The following is a 17698-nucleotide window of genomic DNA, read 5'->3' on the forward strand; positions in this document are numbered from 1 at the left end:
ACCCTCCCCGTCGCTCGTCCAGAGCAATGCTTCAAGGTGCTCTTGACTGGCAAGGCACTTCCCCGGGCAGAATCTAAAGCTGTCCAAGTGTGTGGTGCCGGGATTTTACTCACCCGCAGATGCTCTGCATATAAAGAAAGCCGATCCACGACTGCTTGCCGAACACAACACGCCACCCGCAGTGCCATTGCCAGACAAAGATTATGACTAGAATGGCAGTGAGTTTGTCCATGGGTGGGGGCCTTCTTTCCAGCGACCATCCGAGCTGACAGGTAACAGAATCCATCTTTTGTTTTGCGAGCCGTCAAAGATGTCACCTTTGAAGACCGGCCAGTACCAGACCTCAAGGACCCAAATGATGTATTGGTGCACGTCGGGCAAACAGGGATTTGTGGCAGCGATGTAAGCGAACTTGAAGCCAGCCAATCTTATCACGTCCGGGCTAATATTCTCTTGCACAGGTCCACTAGTAGGTCTCGACTTCACATGGATGAGAGCTCCTCATTTACTCACACCAAGGTCTGTAGCTGGCAGCATGGCCGTATAGGCTCATACATCCTCAATGGCCCCATGGTTCTCGGTCACGAGTCCTCAGGCACGGTTGTTCAAGTCGGCCGCGACGTCAGCTCGCTTCGGCCAGGCGACAAAGTGGCGATGGAGCCAGGCGTTCCCTGCCGACGTTGCGATCACTGTCGCAGCGGAACGTATCACCTCTGTGGACAGATGGTCTTCGCCGCAACCCCGCCGTATGACGGCACGCTTGCAAAATACTACATCAATGCCGCCGACTTTTGCTACAAGGTCCCCGACTCGATGAACCTCGAGGAAGCGGCAATGGTCGAACCGCTCTCAGTGGCAGTGGCGGTGGCCAAGACGGCAGACTTGCGGGCCCATCAGACCGTCGTCGTGCTAGGCTGCGGTCCCATTGGCGTTCTGTGCCAGGCCGTGGCCAAGTCTTGGGGTGCCAAAAAAGTCATCGGCGTCGACGTTGTTGATTCGAGACTGGAGGTTGCCAAGTCTTATGGCGTCGATGGCGTCTTTAAGCCCCAACGAGCAGCAAACGCTACGGTCGACCCGATGCAGCATGCGGAGGACGTGGCCGAGGAACTCAAGGCCAGCTTTGGCCTCGGTGGGGGTGCAGACGTCGTCCTCGAGTGCTCCGGCGCCGAGCCGTGCGTGCAGATGGGCATTTACGTGGCCAAGCACGGCGGCACCTTTGTCCAAGCCGGCATGGGGAAAGAAGTCGTCTCGTTCCCCATCACCACCGTGTGCATTCGCGGCCTGACCATCAAGGGCTCTATTCGGTATCTCGCGGGCTGCTATCCTGCCGCCATTGACCTCATCTCTAGCGGGAAGATCGACGTAAAGAAGCTCGTGACCAATAGGTTCAAGTTTGAGGATGCCGAGACGGCGTTTGAGTTGGTGAAGGAAGGGCGAAGCGATGTGTTCAAGGTCCTGATTGAAGGTGTTCAGTGATGATACGACTGGGCGTTTGTAACTAACTTAGACCGTCTGAGACCGACTGATGGGCTGGCAGTTCCGCATGTGCAGAGAACAGGCAATGAGCGATATGATACTTATCGTTGCGTGTAAACGGACTGTTTTCGGCGGATAACCGGCATTCTCACCGGTCTTGCCATGTTGGAGTGTGGTAAACGCCGAGTTATCCATTCATGCCTAGCACTGTAGTGCTCTGCCTCCATGTCTCCAGAGGCGATTTCGGCTATACCATAAAAGTCTCTCAAGGCACGCCACAAAACGACAACGCTAAACACTAACTAACTCCTAGCCCAATTGCTCTTCAGCTGTGAGTCTCGCTTCCATTCCGAACTCCTGGTACGACATTCCCCATTCCTGTAGCAGAGCCTTCACCCGATACCCAGTCGCAATTCCGAGGCTGTCCTGGATGCCTGTGAGAATCTCGACCAAGCCCTTTCTCTCTGCGGTACTCGTGCAACATCTCCCAGCGACGTATAGCGGTTGAATGGCTCTTAACTTGACGGCGTCGCAAGGCGTACCGCGAACTATGGAGATAACCTCGGACGCATGCAACCGCAGCTTTTGTTCAGTCTCACGAAACGCGCGCAGAAGATCAAATGAGCCCCCACTGCCTGCGGGCGACGCTGACAAAAGATGTGACGGTCGGTGTATCAATAACAGCAGGCGCGCCATGTGGTAGTACATCATGGTCGTGGAGCAAAGGTCGTTGCTGAACCAAATCTCCTGGCTGAACAAACCTGACCCCTCTGCGCCACCGGCGTCTGCTGGCGTCGAGAATTTCCCATCGGGGTAGAACGACGGCGACAGCATTTCGTACCAGGCATCAAATTCGCCCTCGAGGCTCGTAAAAGTTCGTGTCGTGGGTCTTGGCTCTCCGCTTGTCACTGACAACGCCTCCCATTCCGACGCAGGCGCCAGATGGCACACCAACTTGCACATCAGCCGGATAAGCGAGTAGCAAAGCACCTTGTCTCTGACATGTTCTGCAGTCGTGGATAGGCTGTATGGGCCCGAGGTTAAAGTTGTTCGGCCATCGTCCTCAATGAGAAGCCCCATGTTCCGCCATAATGCGAGATTCTCCGTATTGATGCGTGTGCGGCGATGCGAGACAACTAGAGCATGTTTAGCGCTGCAGTCATCCGGAAAATCGACGCAGAATCGCTCACAGGACTCTTCGAGGTCATTGACGACAAAGTTCCAAAAGCCAGCCTTGACCTCCATGATGTCCTTCGTCCATGGATACACTTGCTCGTAGATAGGATGCTGTTCAAGCAGTTTTCCGCCATCGATAAGATCGAGGAGCTTCGAGAAGCCCGTTAGATGTCCAGACCAGGCATCCCGGTTTGCGCTCAAATGTTCGTACTGAATCAGGATACACGTGCCCAGCAACCGGACAATGGGGTCCTCGCCGTCCGCACGCACCATCAAATCTCCCTTCGAGAGTGACACAGCTGGCGACGGATGGTTTGCAGTCGTAGCCTGTGGCTCCTTGGGCGTGATTGACTTGACCAGCGTTTGTATCGCCTTCTCGTAGTATTTGATTCCGTACCATACGAACCCGAGTCTGCCTCTGACAAGGCGCTCTGCGATTCGTTCCTGCGTCGTGCCTCGCAGGACGGTAGCCACTGGCGCTCTCATTTGCCCAAGCTGCTTGGCAGCGACCGCGCACGCGGCATAGCGCAAAATGGGGTGTTTTCGCGCGAGCATCAAAACTTCGCGACTAAATACTTCGTAGCGGTAGAGTAAGTCCATCCTAAAAAGAGCTGTTAGCGAAAGTCTCTTGGACTGGTGTCATGAACTGGCGCACCATGGTGCTATGCACTCGGAGTAGTGCCTAAGAAGAAAGAGCTCCTCCTGTGTGTCTTTCAATGCCTCGATGGTCGTTTCGTGCAGCCCATCAGGTCCCGTGGTGCTGGGACTGGTGGCCAAGTTGTTATCTAGAGCTTGTAAGCTTTTGTCTGCCATCAGTTGAGGGGAAGCTCATCGTCGTACCACCCGACCCGTTTGCCTGCGGGTTCAAACATGCGGTCTGACCGTGAGCCCTTTCCGGGTTATGATCTTGCCGTCGCAACAAAGGCACGCTCGGCGCGATGTTTGGAATAGATTGCTCTGGGGAGGTGTGATCCACCAATGCTGGGTAGAATGGTGGCAGTACTGGGGTGACTGGAGGCAGCAGGAGGGAGTCACCGCCGCCAAGGCCATGTTCTACGGCGCTCGGGTCTTAAGCCGTCAGTCTAGGTCGCAGCCACAAATGTGGTCTTCATCGTGATGGGAACATACTGCTTTGCAGATCATCTCTGTAGGAATTCCCGGCAGTCGCCGTGATATCGGCAGTGCGACAGCCGTCGATGAGTTGGCTCGAGCGCGTTGGGGTGCTCTCGGCCTCAAACGAAAAGGCATGTCGCTTAAATACCGAGTCCTGCAAATGGCACACCCGATCGCGTCTCATACATTGGCCACATCGCGGCTTCCGCTCATCGCACTTGATCTTGCGACTGCGACATTCCGGACTAGACATGGAGTTTCTCAGCGCTGAACCCCACGCTCAGGAGCAACCGAGCCGCCGGAAAACTCACCACCCCTTCCTCGAGCGTTTAGCCGCTCGGACGCGTCTCGACCTGCTTTCCTCGCTCGCGGCGAATCCGGGCTGTTCCATGAGCAGGAATTACAGCTCCTCTGATGCGGATAGTTTTCCTGACTGGGCATTGGAGACGCTCCTCGCAACGAGCCGATGAAGCTCTGGAAGATGTGCAAATGTGGAGTCATCATGGCGTCGAGGCTTCTGGTCTGGTGGCGAGGAAGCGAGAAGAGAAAGCGCGCGAAATTTACCTTTCTCGGCTAGTCTCCATCCCTTCAGCCTAAACGCTGCAAATGCCGGGGGCGAGGAACTCCACGCGGAGACCCCAGGTTTCTCTTCCCCAGGTTCGGCGATCCCACTACCATCAACAATGATCCAACTCGTGGCGTACGTCTGAGCGCGGCGATGCCGCGATGAGACATTCATTCCTGGCTTTCCCGCATACCTCGAGCGACTTATTTATTGCCTCGTCCCGATCCCCACCGGGCCCATTCGACTTTCATGTCTGGCTTCATCATTCCATACGCACTCCGACAGGGGCCGTGAGATCACTTACACTTGAAGACTATCCCAACACACATCATGTTACGTCAAGCTGGCGGGAAGAAGCCATACTTTGGCCTCACGGGCAAATGGCTCACTGCATGGATCACGTTTGCTTGCAGTGTCGACATGCTCATGTTTGGCTATGACCAGGCAGTCTTCAGCGGCGTCATCGTGACTGATGATTTTCTGGTCCTGCACGACCTCGTAGGCCCAGAGAAGACTTCGCTCCTCTCCACCATTACCGCAATTTACGACATCGGGTGCTTCTTTGGTGCTATTGTGGCCTTTACAATTGGCGAACGTCTCGGACGGAAAAAATCCATCATTATCGGCACTTCGATCATGACCGTGGGCACTATTCTTATGACCACTTCGTTTAGCATTGAGCAAATGTTTGTTGGGCGCATAGTTCTAGGGTATGTGGCACTCCTCTCTTCAAGACTATATAGCTACTGACGAGCATGCAGCATTGGCAATGGCATCAATACGGCCACGGCTCCCATCTGGCAGACTGAGACTTCTCCCGCGCACCTTCGTGGCAAGCTCGTCATGTTCGAGATGATGATGAACATTGTCGGCTTCTCTCTATGCAATTGGATCAACTACGGCTTGTCTTTTGCCGGAGGCGCTGTTGCCTGGCGCTTTCCACTCGCCTTCCAGGCCATCTTCATCATCGCCCTCTTCGCGACAGTCCCCTGGCTGCCGGAGTCGCCACGATGGCTGCTCTACCATGGGCACGACGACGAGGCGCGGAAGGTGCTCAGGTGCCTCGCGACCGATGACATGGACGACGCGCTCGTCACCGTGCAACATGAAGAGATCCAGTACAGCGTGCGGTACGAGAAGGAGCATCAGATCAGATGGAGAGATCTGCTGCGTCCGCAGCCTGGAGCCACAAAGCCTCTCCGGCGACTCATCTTGGGAGCCGGGACGCAATTCATTCAGCAGTTTGAAGGTATGCTTTTCTTTAGTCTGAGTGCCTCCTACTGTTCATCGCTAACGAGCAAGTATAGGCATCAACATCATGTCCTACTACTTGCCGACGGTGCTCATCAACGCTGTGGGCTTATCAAATGAACTCGCGCGGCTCCTTACAGCTGTCAATTCGGTCACTTACCTCATATTCTCAGCCCTGTCCATCCCCCTAGTTGAGAAATGGGGACGGCGGGGCTTGATGCTGTTGTCAACTGCTGGCCAGGGCGCAGCTTTCCTCGTCATCACAGTCCTGCTGCGGTACGGAAGCCCACCAGATGGAGACCGCAAAGCAGCTGAGGCATCAATCGTGTTCTTCTTCTTGTATTACATTGCATTCGGCATCGGCATGCTGGGCGTGCCGTGGCTGTATCCCACCGAGATCAACTCCATCGCAATGCGTACAAAGGGTGCAGCAGTGTCTACAGCAACTAACTGGTGGGTCACCACCCGCGTACGATAGTGGTCAGGAGCTAACAAGCGTCGCCAGGCTCACCAACTTCGTCATTGTGGAGATTACTCCAATCGGGATCCAAAACCTCGGGTGGAAGTTTTGGATCGGCTTTACTGTCTTCAACACGGCCTTCATGCCTGTCATATACTTCTTCTATCCCGAAACTGGTAGGTTGCCCTCGGGCGATGGGATGACGACGTACAAGAAATTGGACTAACAGCCTTTAGCCAACCGCACGCTCGAGGACCTCGACGAGTACTACCGCGGCAACCCGCCGCTCATTGTAACGGGCGACAAGGACGTGACAAGCAGCAAGCGTCCGCTCAAATATTTGGAAATGGAGAGAACGCATGTCCAGCGCGTAGTGCGGGCAAGCGTTGACGCTGGGCACGACAAAGACGCCGTGTGCGCAAACCACCATGTTGAGTAAATTGTGGTAGAACCGAGACGATTTGAGTTGGTGCGATCTGTATGTCATTATTATGCGCATACCATGCTGTGCTACGCGAGACACCACGTGCTTGACACGGCTGATGTGTCCGCGAGACTGCGTTGACGCCTGGTTCCAGCAATGGTCCAAGACACCAATGATGCGCCGACAGTGTCCCAGCTTCGATTCAATAAACCACAATCTACATTCGCAAGTATTAGTGACCGATATGCTTTTCAGGCCCTTGAAGTATTTTTGCAAGTGCCCTTGTTAGCCAGAGTACATGTATGTGGCCTTCTACGGAATCGCTAGAGTGGGGGCAATCGGTCGCTTCAGTAGCTGCACGCTTTCGTCAACGATGTGAGGACGTGCTGGTGATGTACAGTACAGACAATCATCCTGCATAGTGATCCGTTCTATCACTCTTCAATTCACTTGAGCAATGCCAATTATAACTGTTAAAGTCTCCCAGTAATTGCGCTCTACAGTACCCGGCCTCACTCGCTCCCTGCCAGAATCAAGTCAAGGTATATCCCCCGTCCACGATGATGTTTGCCCCAGTCATGTAGCAACAAGCGTCGCTTGCGAGAAACACATACACCTAGTAGTTTGTTAGCAGGATACCTCGAAGCCATCAATTGCTGGGCGATGCGTGAGGGAACTCACCCCCTTAAGCTCCGAGGCAGTAGCCATTCGGCCACCGGGAATCATTGACAACCACTTGTCGAACCGCTCTTTCGGTTGTGTGTACAGCACTGGCAGGGTTACGTCTGTCAGTACTCTCATTTTCTCATGTCGGTCGTGGTCGAACCAATAGTGGCGCACGTACTGTCCGTCTCGATGAACCCCGGCGACACGCAGTTAACTCGCGCAAAGTCCACCCACTCCACGGCTAGACTTTGTGCCAGATGCACTGCCGCCGCTTTGGACGCGTTATACGCCGCCTGCCGCTGCGGGATATTCACGAGTGTCGCGCTCACCGACGCCGTGACGATGAGGTTCCCGCAGCCGCCCGGCTGGCTCTTGAAGATGCGGCCCGCCGCCTGCGCCGTCCACATGACGCCGTCGAGGTTCACCGCGTTGTTGGCGCGCCACTGCTCCTCCGTGTACTCGAGCGCAGGCACGTCGGCGCAGACCCCCGCGTTGGCGACCACGATGTCGAGCCGCCCGCCGCCAAAGTCTGCGACGACCTGGTCGAGGGTGGCGGCGATGGCGGCGCGCGAGCGGACGTCGCTGTGGTAGGCGCGCACCCGGACGCCCGTCTGCGAGGCGATGCGCGCGGCGACGGCCTCGGCGTCGGTGCTCGTGCTGTAGATGAGGGCCACGTCGGCGCCTGCCTCGGCGAGGGCGCGCGTGATCTCCAGGCCGATGCCCTTGGCGCCGCCTGTGACGGCGGCGACCTTGCCGCGCAGGCTGAACTGCGGCAGGACGGGAGCATCTGGGTTCTCGGGCTTGTAGAGCGGCATCTTGGCTGACTGCTTGAAAACTGTCGGACGCAACAAGGTTCCTCAGGACTCGGAAGTAGATGTTGGGAGTTTCGACGCAGTACACGGAGAAGGATTGTCGCACGTTTGAGTTAAATGACGTCTAGAATGCACATGTTTGTGACCGATATCGCTTCTTCCATTTGGTGCTGCTCCCGAGGATTGTAGTTTTGGCGTCACTAACACGACGCGCCGCCTAGAGCCGAATACGGCAATTTATGCGGTAGGTGGGAGCGGACTCGATCCCGGCGCCATGGAGACAATGCCGGCCCCGGCCCCAGCCCTGTCCAAGGACGCACGTATGCGATCCAATCGGCTCCTAGTGCTACAGGCTTCAATTCCAGGCACTGCATGGGCGTCGACAAGTTTTCGAGGCCATTGCCCCATCGGGAAGTTGGCTTTTAAGCCTCAAACAAGGTGCTCTCCGACGGTCGAGACCTTCAGCTGGAGCAACCGCAAAATATCTCAATGACGTCGAAACTTGCTGTGTACATGCACCAAGCGTAGGCGGCTTCTAGGATACTTCCAGCCCGGCTCACCACGTCGTGTCACCGCGCTTCACCTCCCCGTCCACGCACCTCCTCACCCAACCCCACACCTCGTTGTGCCAGACCCTGCTATTCTCCGCGTTCAGCACCCAGTGGCACTCGTCCGAAAAGGTCAGGAAGCGCGTCGGCACGCCGTGCGCCTGCAGCGTGTTCATGGCCGCCAGGCCCTCCGTCACGGGGCAGCGGTAGTCCTTGTCGCTGTGGATGATGATGGTCGGCGGCGCGCGGCCCCAGTTGCGCAGCAGCTCCGCCCGCCCGGGGTTGAAGCGCTCAAACGCTGCCGGGTCCTGCCAGTAGTAAATGGGCCCGTCGAAGGAGCCGTCGTCAAAGATGACGTCGTTTTGGAGGAAGAAGGATGGCAGGTTGTGGATGCCGTCGTGCCACACTGCGCAGCAGAACTTTGGCTGCCGTCAGTAGCTGCAGACGATACTTGTAGGAAATGAGACTTACTTTGTTGATGATTTCCTGTCCGAAGAACCAGCTTACCATATACCCGCCGTAACTGGCACCCGCGAGCACCGCCTTGTCCTGGTCGAGGTACGGCAACTTCTCGATATGGGCAATGAGGTTCACAAGGTCCTCGAATGCTCTGCCTCCCCATTGTCCATTGATGCCTGGCCCGCCAGGTTAGTTCACAAACTCCCAGCGTCGGGCATCCCACTCACCCCTAGCCAGTTCAAGTCCGTAGCCCGTGCTGCCAGTAATGTTGGGACACACGATAACATAGCCCTGCTCAGCCCAAGCAGCCATGTTCCACTATACAAATATCCGGTCAGTCACACTCTCTTTCAAGCCTGGTCTGCTTTGGTATCTGCAGGGTACTGACTCGTGTGTTCCAGGCGTCTGACCACGCAGACACGGGGCCGCCATGCGGCATCAAAACCCAGGGGTACTTCTTCGTCTCGTCAAAGTCGGCCGGTCGCAGCATAAACGAGTGCAAGCACACACCCTGTGCGCCCTCGTACCAAAACTCGGAGACCATGTCGTGCGATATGCCAAATTTGGCACCGTTCTTGGTCGCGGACGATATGACGTGCACGGCGCCGCTCTCCGCCGCAGCCTCGCTTGAGCTATCACGAGTAAACGACGCCGAGATGTCAACCACCTGCCAGGTGCTGCTGTCGACAAAGTTGCTGCTCGATACGAGGAGCTTATCCCAGCAGCCCTCGCGGAGCGGATGGAATCCCGCCACGGAGCCCTCGCGGAATACGAAGCGTGGACGCTCCCCGTCCTGCAGCTTCAACGTCGAGAGCACGGTGCGGCCGCACTTCTGGCTCTCCAGGACGAGGGCGTCCGCACTGCCGGCAAACTCGAAGGCACCCGGCGGGTCATGATCCTCGTCGCTGTCACCGCCGCCGCCGTGCTCGCTGCTGGCGCCGGAGGTGCGCGTGACGAGCGCGAAGACGTCGAATGCGGCGAGCGAGCCCGTCGATGCCAGGTAGAGTCGGTTGGCGTAGAGGTCGCCGGGCTGCGAATAGAGGAACATGACGTTGCTCGCCCCGTCAGGCGAGAAGCGCATGTTGCCGCCAATGCAGGGCCGCACGTCGGGGGGCATTTCGATGGGCTTTGGCTTCGACACGGGTGGCAATGTGAAAGAGTCGACCGGCACAAAGAAGGGCAGTGTGACGATGCCCTCATCGGGCCGCCGGCGGGTCAAGTCGCGGGCGAAGAAAGCGACGCCCCGGTGGGAGATGTCAAAGTTGCTCAGCGGCTCTGCAACATCATACATGCCCGCTGGGGCCTCGAGATCGGGCTCGTCAGCCAGCAGGTTAAGCAGCGAGCCCGCAAGGCTCCAGCGGCCGTCGTCGAGCTGCAGCTTGTTGTACCATAGCGAGTATCTTTGTTCCTTGTACAGTGAATTCCACTGGATTGATGTACGTCAGTGCCTGGCTTGACGTGAAGCAATGATGGATGCATCACGCGGGGGCTACTCACGACGCGAATTTGGGCCGTGTCAAAGACACGCGCCGTGGACCGTTTCTCGACAGCTTCCTCATTGTACAGCTCTCCATTGGGGCCGACGAGACCTGTCACCACAAACACGACGCCACCATCGTCGAGCCGCTTCAGCTTGAGGTTTGCAATGGGTGCGTCGAACTCGCCGACGACGTAGTGTTCAGCGTCGACATGCCCCGCATTGGCGACGAAGGCCTTGGTGGCGCCCTTGTCTCCCGACTTGAGGTAGACAACGTTGTTGGTGCCCGGGATCCAGACAGCGTCGTGGACCTTGTCGTCGTCGCTAAGCTGGCGCGAGGGTACGCCGTCGCTGGTGAGGTCTGCCACGCGGACCTCTTTGCGCGTCTTGCCGTCGTCAAAGTTGTGCGTGGAAAGGGTGTACAGGGCAAGGGTGCCGTTGTGGTTTGGGACGGCGACGCCACGGCGAGGGGCACCGAGCAGAGTCTCTGCGGTCAGTTTCTGTACCTGGACCATGATGATGACGATGCTTCCACTGTCGGTGACTGGGGGGCGAGGCAACTGGCACAGCGGGGATGGTGACGTGGTGAGAGTCGAAGCCGTCACCCAATCGTGAGGACAGCGGAAGCCTACGATTGAGTATCAGAGGCCACTCAGGTCCACGGAACTGTACAGACGCCCGAAGGTTTTTATACAGGACACGGCAGAACGCTCACGCAAGAGCTGACGAGTCACGGTACGAATGGTGGTGAAGGCATCAACATGGGTCCCCGCCAGATCGGGTAGGTGACCCGTCGGCGGCACTGAGCCCCGCACTTACATTCTCCAGCTTCCCCTGCTAACCAAGTCTAACCACGGAATGTAGGTACAACTTCTGCGCCGGGTATAACTAACACTCCGCTATGAACGTTGTGAGCTTCCATGCATGTGGCGGCTGCTATTACGCGGCAGCGCGCCGAGCACAAACCGCCGACAAACCTCATGTTGCCCCTCTCAAGCTACTCTCTGAAGGCTGAAGCGTTATTACCAGGTTTCTTGGCGTCCATGATCTTGCACCCGCAGCGTCTGCCTGAACAGGATTATCACCAGAGCCCTCCGCGTTCTTGCTTCTCATTCCACCCCAATGCCAGTCATGTGAATGGTGCGCTCCGGCCATCAGTCGCAGACAAACATGGGTTTATCATATTGCCAGTCTGCGGCTCTCTTGAAGCAGCCGCCGCCGTTACAGCTGCACTGGGGAGACACGTTAGCACCTGCAATGGCATGCCTGAGACCAGACGCGGGGGGGTGGTGGAGGATGAGAGAGATGTCGCGGCAAAGCCGGGTGCACCTACGGGATGCTTGGCGTTGCATAGCCGGTCTGCGAAACGAGCCTCCTCCTCTGCGGTCAACTCGGTCCGCGGGTGCCAGCACGAGCCGGTGGACAAGTCGCAGAACTGTCGCGACGCTGTCAGCTTCCAAAGCCACCTGTGTGTGTTGCTGTCGACTTACACCAGGGTGACGACTGCCGGTTGCCGCCGCGGAGCCGCAAAGGGCGAGAACCACAAAGGGGAGCCCGTACTTCATCTCTGCTCAGGGTGTATAGCGCAGGTACAAAGGAAAAGTGACGAGACGATAGAGTGGATGAACACAGTCAAGCTCGACGACGACAAGTAAAATACAAAATACAACGTGTACACTTGCCCTCTTATATGCCCGTGGCGCGATCTGCACAACCTCAACGTGTTGAATAGTCCATGCTTTCGTGACGTAAGTATAGAACTCCCGGAATAGCTCGACCTCAACTATCGGCCGAAGATGTGTGACGCCATCACGACGGTAGTGCCACGCTGCGCTACTATATCAGGGGTTGGGCAAAGCCAGGCAGAGGCACGGCTTATCGCTGACGGAGCTGGGCAATCAGTTCGACATGTAGCCCGTGCTTCGAATAGTATTAAGTTTCGCTCGGTGCAACGGCGCCGCATGGGCGGCCTGGGTGCCGACGCCAGTCCCCTGCACCGTCGATGCACGTCGCAGACTTTATTTCGTGCTGGAACATTATTAACTCGTCGGGCTCGAGCAGCGAGCCACCCGACACAGGGAGCTTAAATAGCCATGGAGCTCAAGGCTTGCCTGATGCGGGATGCCGGCGTGAGCACGATTGGAATCAATGCCTGCCCTGGGTGGAAAATCGCACCGTAATTCATGGATGCCCTGGGTGCCTGCTGGACGCTGACAGACCACTCACTGGAGCCTCCACTGAGAGGTACTGATCCATGCAATGCAAGGCGATGCGACACCCGGCTGAGGTGGTCTCCACCGAAAGCCGCACCCGTTCCCGCCCGCCCGCCTCCAGGGCTGTCCGGGTGTCTCTCGCTGCCCGTCTCTCCCACTCGTCAGGGCTCTGTCTCACGCCTACGCAGGGCCGGCGCGCCCATTCTTCATCTCCGATCTCGGGGCGTCCGGCTGACTTTCCGGCGCGGGCGCACCACCCCAAGCTACAGACAGCTCTACCCGTCTGACAAGCGTCCTAGTCCGAAGCTCGCTTCATTATTACTACACCTCGCCTGCCATTCGACGGCGGCGACATTGCAACCCGCGGGCGCATCACCGTGCAAGTCGGCCATCCATCTTCTCCGGTGCTGTTACTAAAACGCTGCGACACAGCGTCGTACTAGTAGCCGGTTGCAACGTCCATCCTCGTTTGGGGCCTTTCCCATCCCCCCAATCCTGAACCTGCGCCCGCAGAGGAGAAGCAACCCAGCAATGCGCCGGCACCCGTCCTCCTCCTCCCCCTGCAGATCGCCCAACAACGCATCATCGCCTCCGCAGCTCCCGCGCAGTAGCCGCTTTTGCCTCCTCTAGCCGCGCTTCTCCGCCGTCCCCTCCCCGGTTGACGGTTGGATTTGTACTACAGTAATACTCCTCCGCCGTCGACTTGGGGATCTTTTAAACCCGCAACGCCCCTCTCCTCGCCGTTTGTGCGCGCTGTGTGCGCGGCAGCTCCCCTGCGCGGCATTATCAGCGACCCGGCCATGAAGACGTCGCCCGACGACGACGCCGCCGCCGGGGCCGCCGCTCTCGGCGCGGCGCCCTCACAATCCGCGCTCTCCGTCATGGCAAGCAGAACAGCGCCGGCCTCGTTACCATCGTCGGCAAAGCAGCCGCTGCAAGAGAAGGAGACGCAGAAGCAGCAATGGAACACCAAGAACCTGCCCGCCCGTCTCGCCGCCGACCTCGCCAGCGCCACCACCGCAGGTGCCCTCATCGCCCCCATCATATCCATCATCGACCGGTCAGTGCCCGAGACCCCTCCCCTTGCGCCGCCGGGCCTCTTGCCAACCTAAGCTGACTTCTGGGCTCGCAGCTCCATCATGGAAAACGCCTCGGGCCGCGCCGCTTCCCTCTCGGCGTCCCTCCGCGCCTCCCTCGCCGCCCTCCTCACCCGCCCGCGCTCCGTCCTCTTCTCCCGCCCGACATCACTCGTCCTCCTCCTCTACGCGGGCACCTACCTCACCGCAAACGCCCTCGATACCTTCACCTCTGTGGCCCGCGCTCGCCCCGCCTCCGCCGTCTCAGCCGGCCCCGCCAAGTTCGCCGCCTCGTCCGCCGCCAACGTCGCCCTCTGCGTCTACAAGGACCGGCAGTTTGTCCGCCTCTTCGGCGCCGTCTCGTCCGCTGCGTCCTCGGCCCGGCCCGTCCCCCTGCCCTGCTACGCCCTCTTCACCCTCCGCGACTGCATCACCATCTTCGCCTCCTTCAACCTCCCGCCGCTGCTCGCCCCGCGCATCGACCAACGCCTCTCGAGCGACCTGCGCCGCCACATCTCTGGCCTGACCGCCGCGCAGTTTCTCGCCCCTGCCGCTGTCCAGCTCGTCTCCACGCCGCTGCACCTCCTCGGCCTCGACCTTTATAACCGTCCCTCTACTGCTACCGGGCAGCTCCCTGGCCCGTCGTGGCGCGACCGCTGGGCCGCCGTTCGTGCCAATTGGCTCGTCAGCGCCGCCGCAAGGGTCTGTCGCATCGTTCCCGCCTTTGGCGTCGGAGGCGTCGTCAACACAAAGGTCCGGCGCGGCCTCATGGAGCGCCTCGAGTGAGGGTCCGGGGTCTCTCATTCTGAGCTTTGCTTGTTTGGCGCACCGGCGGTTTTTCCAATCATTTCTCCTTGCACTTGGGCACCTGGGTTAGAATGCATGCATGCGATGCCTGTGTGGAGGCAGGCATCAACCACGAGACGCAGTCATGAAGTAGACCGGATATCATAGACAACGGATTAGACAAGACAAGACGGACACGCAGCCGCATCACCAGCATCTGCTTTATTTGCTCAGACATGTCTCTTTTGTATCGAGTCCGCAGCGCTGAACCGCGTCTTCGAGCCCACCAGTCCACCTCGCGTTGCTCGTCCCGCACTGCCTAGCGCGTCCCCTCATTCATCATTCATGCTTGAAACACTTGTCCCTGTCCCAATCCCGGCTTCATTCACACTCGTCTCCGTTACAAGGTATCAAGCTTCAACATGCCTCGTGACTGCAGGGCGAAAAGTAATACGTGACCCAGTTTCCATAACGCCATCCCTCAGCCCAGGCCATCCTCTGTAAGTTAGGTAAAAGGGGCCGTGAGGTTCCCGCCAAATCAAGCATGTACAAGGAGAAAAGTAAAATGATCGTGGCAGTCCAAAGTCGACGGCCAGACCATCGGGGTATGCGAAGGTTAGAAACAAGAGTCGGTGGCAGCCTGTCACCGACGTCGCGGTGGTATGCGGGGCCGCTCGAGCCGCGGTCTCCCTCTTCAGGAAACCTCGACAAAGAGCGTCAGCTTCTCGTTTCGCTGCAGCGCGTAGTCGAGGTCGCCGTTGTTCGCCAGGTTCTGTCGCGTGCCCGACGGTTCGTCTTGGAACGAGAGCTGCACCTGCTCGGCCGCCGTGGCCTTGACGCGGTCTCGGATCCTGTCGGCCAGCTCTTGGAACTGGATGTCTGTCGACACTCTCATGGCAAATACGTCGTCCTTGAACCGCACTTTGATCTTCATCGGCGCAGCTTGTTTCTGCGCGCCATCTGCTGCAAATCGTCAGCTGGGTACTGGAGTGTGTGTTGCGGTTCGCGTCCTACCTTGCTGCGAGGTGCCCTGCCGCGGTGTCGCTGACAGACCTCCGTAGTTGTAGCCATTCAGGTTGTTCCGCGATCCCTGTCTGGACGCAGCATTTGCTGGCGAGTCGGCCGACGACTGGCGCGAGCCCTGGGACAGGCGGTACTCCTCGTCGCCATTTGCGTTGCTGTCGATCTCGTAGTCGCCTTCGCGGGGCGCGAAGAAGAGCTTGACCAAGTCGCACCGGGAGATGTGCGGCGGCTGGTTCAGTAGATTCTTGACGTAGGCATCCAGGTTGTAAAGGCGGCCTTCGGTGATGGCGTCGGTGACGTAGCTGACGGGACCGGGCATGTACGGCAGCGATCGCTTCTGCGTGCCCGTGTTTCCAGCCTCGGCGGGGAACTCGGCAAGCAGGGCGATTTGGAAGTCGTAAAAGTCTTGGTAGTATCGCGACAGCTCCCAGGAGCGGCCATCTTCGAGCTCCGCCTCGATGACGAACCAGTATTTCTCCTCGGCAAAGCAGTACCGCGGTATCCGGGCCCACACGGGGGCGTACAGCTGGGCTGCATTTTCGTGGGCGGCGTACTCTTGCACCGGCTGTTGGCCGCCAGCGCCAGCGTTGGCGTACATGGCCTGTTTGCGCCGTTAGTTTGCGGCTGTTCACTGCGACCCGCAGGTGTAAACCTACCTGAGACCCGTTTTGGTTGATCTGCTGCTGCTGCTGCAGGCTCATGCGCGCCATGTTTTGTTCAAGCCCCGCCTGTTGCTGCTGCTGCGGCTGCTGTTGCTGGTTCTGCGGGCCTCTCGACCCGTCAAACTTGCCGAGCGTGATGCTGCTGTTCTTATACTGCGCTGCCATCCGCTTCCACTCCTCGACGGTCGGGACGTTGGCCTTTCTGAGGGCCTCGAGGGGATCCGCGACCGGCGTCGGCGGATTCGTGCGGTACGAGTCATCGTCAAAGATGTCGATGAAGCCTATGGGGATCAGGCCCGGGCCGCCCAGTCTGCGGATGGGCTTGGCGACGACCCATTCCTTGTTTGATTGGGCGATGATGATGAGGTCCTCGTCTTCGTTGGCCGTCAACTCGTCGGGGCGGCCCTTGGCGGCTTCAAAGTAGTATTTGACCTTTGCGCTGACGATGCCGCCCGACTTGGCGGGTTTGGAGGCTCGGTTGGCGCCGGCGGGGTGGACGGCGGCCTCGCCATAGCCCGAATCGTGGTCCTGGTTCTTGCCGTCGGAGTGGCCGCTGTCGCGCTCGGTGCGGCCAAGGACCTGGAAATAGCCTACCGGAACGAGGCCACGGGCGTCAGGCAGCGCCGGGTTGCAGGCCTCATACCAGTTGGCATCGTCTTCGCGACCGATGACGTGGAAGAAGTCGCCCTTGGAGAAGCTGAGGATCTGAACGCCGGCCTTGGCAAAGCTCTGAACGAGGGCATCGTCGGGTTGGTAGTCGTCGTTGGCCCGGATGACCTGTGCATCAAGAGGTCAGCATTGCCTCGTATTTGCCGCTCGCCATGCACATGTACGAGTCGTCCTTGTGTCGGCGATGGCACAATGCGGGCGAAGGCGCGCCTGGGGGCGATGCATCGCAGCGGGAGAGACCAACCTTTTTGGGCGGGACGATTGCGAGCGCCGACTTGGAGCCGATGGAGGGGCTGTTGGGCTTGTGTTTCTCGCCCTTCATGGAACGACGTAGAGCCTTAACCAAATCCATGGCGGTTAGCTTGGATGAAACGACCATGCATGCATGCGGTGCGAAGGTTGCCTAGCGAAACGTCGTGGGTTGGGGAAACAGTGCGGGGAGGGGGTGGTGATGATGCAAGAAAGACCCGGGGCGGCCGAGAAAGAAAGCGCAGGCGCGTCCGTGCTTGCGCGCGCGATTCATTTGGCAGAGGCAGGCGACGACAAGTCGGACAGAACGGACATGGCGAGCCGCCCGCCGTCCTGCGACGACCAAGAAAGGGGGGGGGCAATAGGAGGGGTTGGATGGTAAGCTGGATGCGAACGAGCGAACGAACGAACCTTCATCTTGTGCGACGGCCTCCGGCGTGGTGGTGTTGCAGGAGGACGGGTGGCGGCAGCGTCGACACGGAGGCGTCGTCAAAGAAAGGGAGCTGCGGACTGCGGGCGACGCAAGCCGTTTTGTGCGTCGTTTGTGGGCGTTCGGTCGCGGGCGATGGGGAAACGGCGAAGCGTCGACGCGC

The 17698-nt window shown here is 58.6% G+C and overlaps 7 protein-coding genes across 7 annotated transcripts; 3 read left to right on the forward strand and 4 right to left on the reverse strand.

The window, feature by feature from the left end:
- Positions 1 to 570: 570 nt before the first annotated feature.
- Positions 571 to 1476, forward strand: PLICBS_003751 (uncharacterized protein; the record flags this gene model as incomplete). The annotated part of the gene is made up of 1 exon (XM_065600287.1): positions 571 to 1476. One exon carries the CDS (start codon positions 571 to 573, stop codon positions 1474 to 1476), a length of 906 nt encoding a protein of 301 aa, XP_065456359.1.
- A 309-nt stretch (positions 1477 to 1785) lies between these two features.
- On the reverse strand, positions 1786 to 3138 carry PLICBS_003752 (uncharacterized protein; the record flags this gene model as incomplete). Its single annotated transcript, XM_065600288.1, has 2 exons — positions 1786 to 2612; positions 2667 to 3138. 2 exons carry the CDS (start codon positions 3136 to 3138, stop codon positions 1786 to 1788), a joined length of 1299 nt encoding a protein of 432 aa, XP_065456360.1.
- Positions 3139 to 4660: 1522 nt separating this feature from the next.
- On the forward strand, positions 4661 to 6480 carry PLICBS_003753 (uncharacterized protein; the record flags this gene model as incomplete). The annotated part of the gene is made up of 5 exons (XM_018323530.2): positions 4661 to 5040; positions 5092 to 5579; positions 5638 to 6034; positions 6087 to 6217; positions 6278 to 6480. 5 exons carry the CDS (start codon positions 4661 to 4663, stop codon positions 6478 to 6480), a joined length of 1599 nt encoding a protein of 532 aa, XP_018178761.2.
- A 517-nt stretch (positions 6481 to 6997) lies between these two features.
- Positions 6998 to 7946, reverse strand: PLICBS_003754 (uncharacterized protein; the record flags this gene model as incomplete). Its single annotated transcript, XM_018323531.2, has 3 exons — positions 6998 to 7081; positions 7147 to 7235; positions 7310 to 7946. 3 exons carry the CDS (start codon positions 7944 to 7946, stop codon positions 6998 to 7000), a joined length of 810 nt encoding a protein of 269 aa, XP_018178762.2.
- Positions 7947 to 8499: 553 nt separating this feature from the next.
- Positions 8500 to 10942, reverse strand: PLICBS_003755 (uncharacterized protein; the record flags this gene model as incomplete). The annotated part of the gene is made up of 5 exons (XM_018323532.2): positions 8500 to 8910; positions 8963 to 9126; positions 9178 to 9268; positions 9339 to 10376; positions 10448 to 10942. The coding sequence occupies 5 exons, from the start codon at positions 10940 to 10942 to the stop codon at positions 8500 to 8502; spliced, it is 2199 nt and encodes a 732-aa protein (XP_018178763.2).
- A 2579-nt stretch (positions 10943 to 13521) lies between these two features.
- PLICBS_003756 (uncharacterized protein) lies at positions 13522 to 14502 on the forward strand (the record flags this gene model as incomplete). Its single annotated transcript, XM_018323533.2, has 2 exons — positions 13522 to 13700; positions 13773 to 14502. 2 exons carry the CDS (start codon positions 13522 to 13524, stop codon positions 14500 to 14502), a joined length of 909 nt encoding a protein of 302 aa, XP_018178764.2.
- Positions 14503 to 15196: 694 nt separating this feature from the next.
- Positions 15197 to 17208, reverse strand: PLICBS_003757 (bud emergence protein 1; the record flags this gene model as incomplete). Its single annotated transcript, XM_018323534.2, has 4 exons — positions 15197 to 15462; positions 15517 to 16126; positions 16182 to 16964; positions 17101 to 17208. 4 exons carry the CDS (start codon positions 17206 to 17208, stop codon positions 15197 to 15199), a joined length of 1767 nt encoding a protein of 588 aa, XP_018178765.1.
- Between the last annotated feature and the right edge of the window lie 490 nt (positions 17209 to 17698).

The sequence above is a fragment of the Purpureocillium lilacinum genome (genome assembly GCF_023168085.1).
Source record: "Purpureocillium lilacinum CBS 284.36 DNA, scaffold_2, whole genome shotgun sequence".
In the NCBI taxonomy this organism is placed as follows: domain Eukaryota; kingdom Fungi; phylum Ascomycota; class Sordariomycetes; order Hypocreales; family Ophiocordycipitaceae; genus Purpureocillium; species Purpureocillium lilacinum.